The 1,195-nt window shown below is 56.8% G+C and overlaps 1 protein-coding gene across 1 annotated transcript in view; it reads right to left on the bottom strand.

Annotated features, from left to right (window-relative positions):
• Positions 1–1,195, bottom strand: part of LOC101661465 (myosin-7) — a 24,183-nt gene that overhangs the window by 14,091 nt on the left and 8,897 nt on the right. Inside the window, 2 exon segments of the mRNA XM_045287661.1 lie at positions 10–127; positions 783–1,167. Coding sequence (XP_045143596.1) covers positions 10–127; positions 783–1,167 — 503 coding nt within the window.

The raw sequence follows: 1,195 nt of genomic DNA, 5'->3' as shown, positions 1-1,195 counted from the left end.
TATACCCACCTCTGCCGGAAGTCCCCATAGAGGATGCGGTTGGGGAAGCCCTTCCTGCAGATGCGGATGCCCTCCAGCACACCGTTGCAGCGCAGCTGGTGCATGACCAGGGGGTTGTCCATCACCCCTGTGGCGGCAGGGAGGGCAGTGTCAGGAGCCGTGAGATGAAGCAGAGGGCGCGCTGGCCCGAGAGCCGAGTTCTGGATTCTAATCTAGGCCTGCTACTTATTGGCCTGTAACTTCAGCAAGTCAGTCAGTAATGACCCTCTTTTTAAGTCATCCCCCCCCACCAGTCACACCTTTTAAGAGTAAGCAAATGGTTTTTGGCATTCCTTGTTTTGCGTGGCTTGTGCATATGATCATATATAGAAGCCTAAGCAAATAACTCCGCCACCCTTTTTTTTCCTGAGCTAAGTAAACTAAGCTCGGAGCGGTTAAGAGACTTGGCCCACGCTCCTCAGCTGGTCAAAGCCAGAGCCTGGCCCTGAGCCTCTGTTTCCTTACTCAGTCCGCAGGGGTAGCAGTCCTAGCCTTGGGTGTCTCCCTGGCCTTGGAAGGCACTGAGGAGGGGATATCTGTCAACGTGCCTCCCGTATGACTCTGAGTTAAACATGTCAAAGCAGCAACGGGGGCGTGGGGCACTCTAAGGGACCTCATGGGTCAAGGCAGGAGAAGAATCTGAATGGGCCAACCGATGGTGGCAAAGGCAGAAATGACCCCGTGGGCCCCATTCCTGGGGCAGCGGCTCTCCAGCAGTAGGCGGCCTGGGTCCGTGGGCTCACCTGGAGACTTTGTCTCATTGGGGATGATGCAACGCACAAAGTGGGGGTGGGTGGACCGCAGGTTGGTCATCAGCTTGTTCAGGTTCTCCTGTGGCCAAACCCCCCCACCCCAGAGGTACAATGAAGGAACGTGAACGCGAGAGAAGTCAAGAGGGAGAGAAGAAAGGGAAGGAGAGACAGGTAGTGCGAAAGGAGCCAAAGAGGCGAAAGGAGCCAAAGAGGCGGAAGAGAGGCTGGGGGAAGACCGGCGAGGAAGCAATTCGGGAGAGCTGAGGAAGGGAGGAGTCCTAGGGGAGAGGGGGAGCAGGAAGGGAAGAAGAGAATGAATGTGAGGAGGAGGGCAGGTAGTGGAAAGGAGTGAGAATGGGGGGAGGAGGCCGGACCAGGGAGGAGGAGGAGCAGGTAGACGTGGC

Source organism: Echinops telfairi, unplaced genomic scaffold, assembly GCF_000313985.2.
Source record: "Echinops telfairi isolate 266 unplaced genomic scaffold, ASM31398v2 ScPeMD7_18;HRSCAF=68, whole genome shotgun sequence".
Classification (NCBI taxonomy): domain Eukaryota; kingdom Metazoa; phylum Chordata; class Mammalia; order Afrosoricida; family Tenrecidae; genus Echinops; species Echinops telfairi.
The sequence above is the reverse complement of the archived record's forward strand: the minus strand, read 5'-3'. Positions and strand labels throughout refer to the sequence as shown.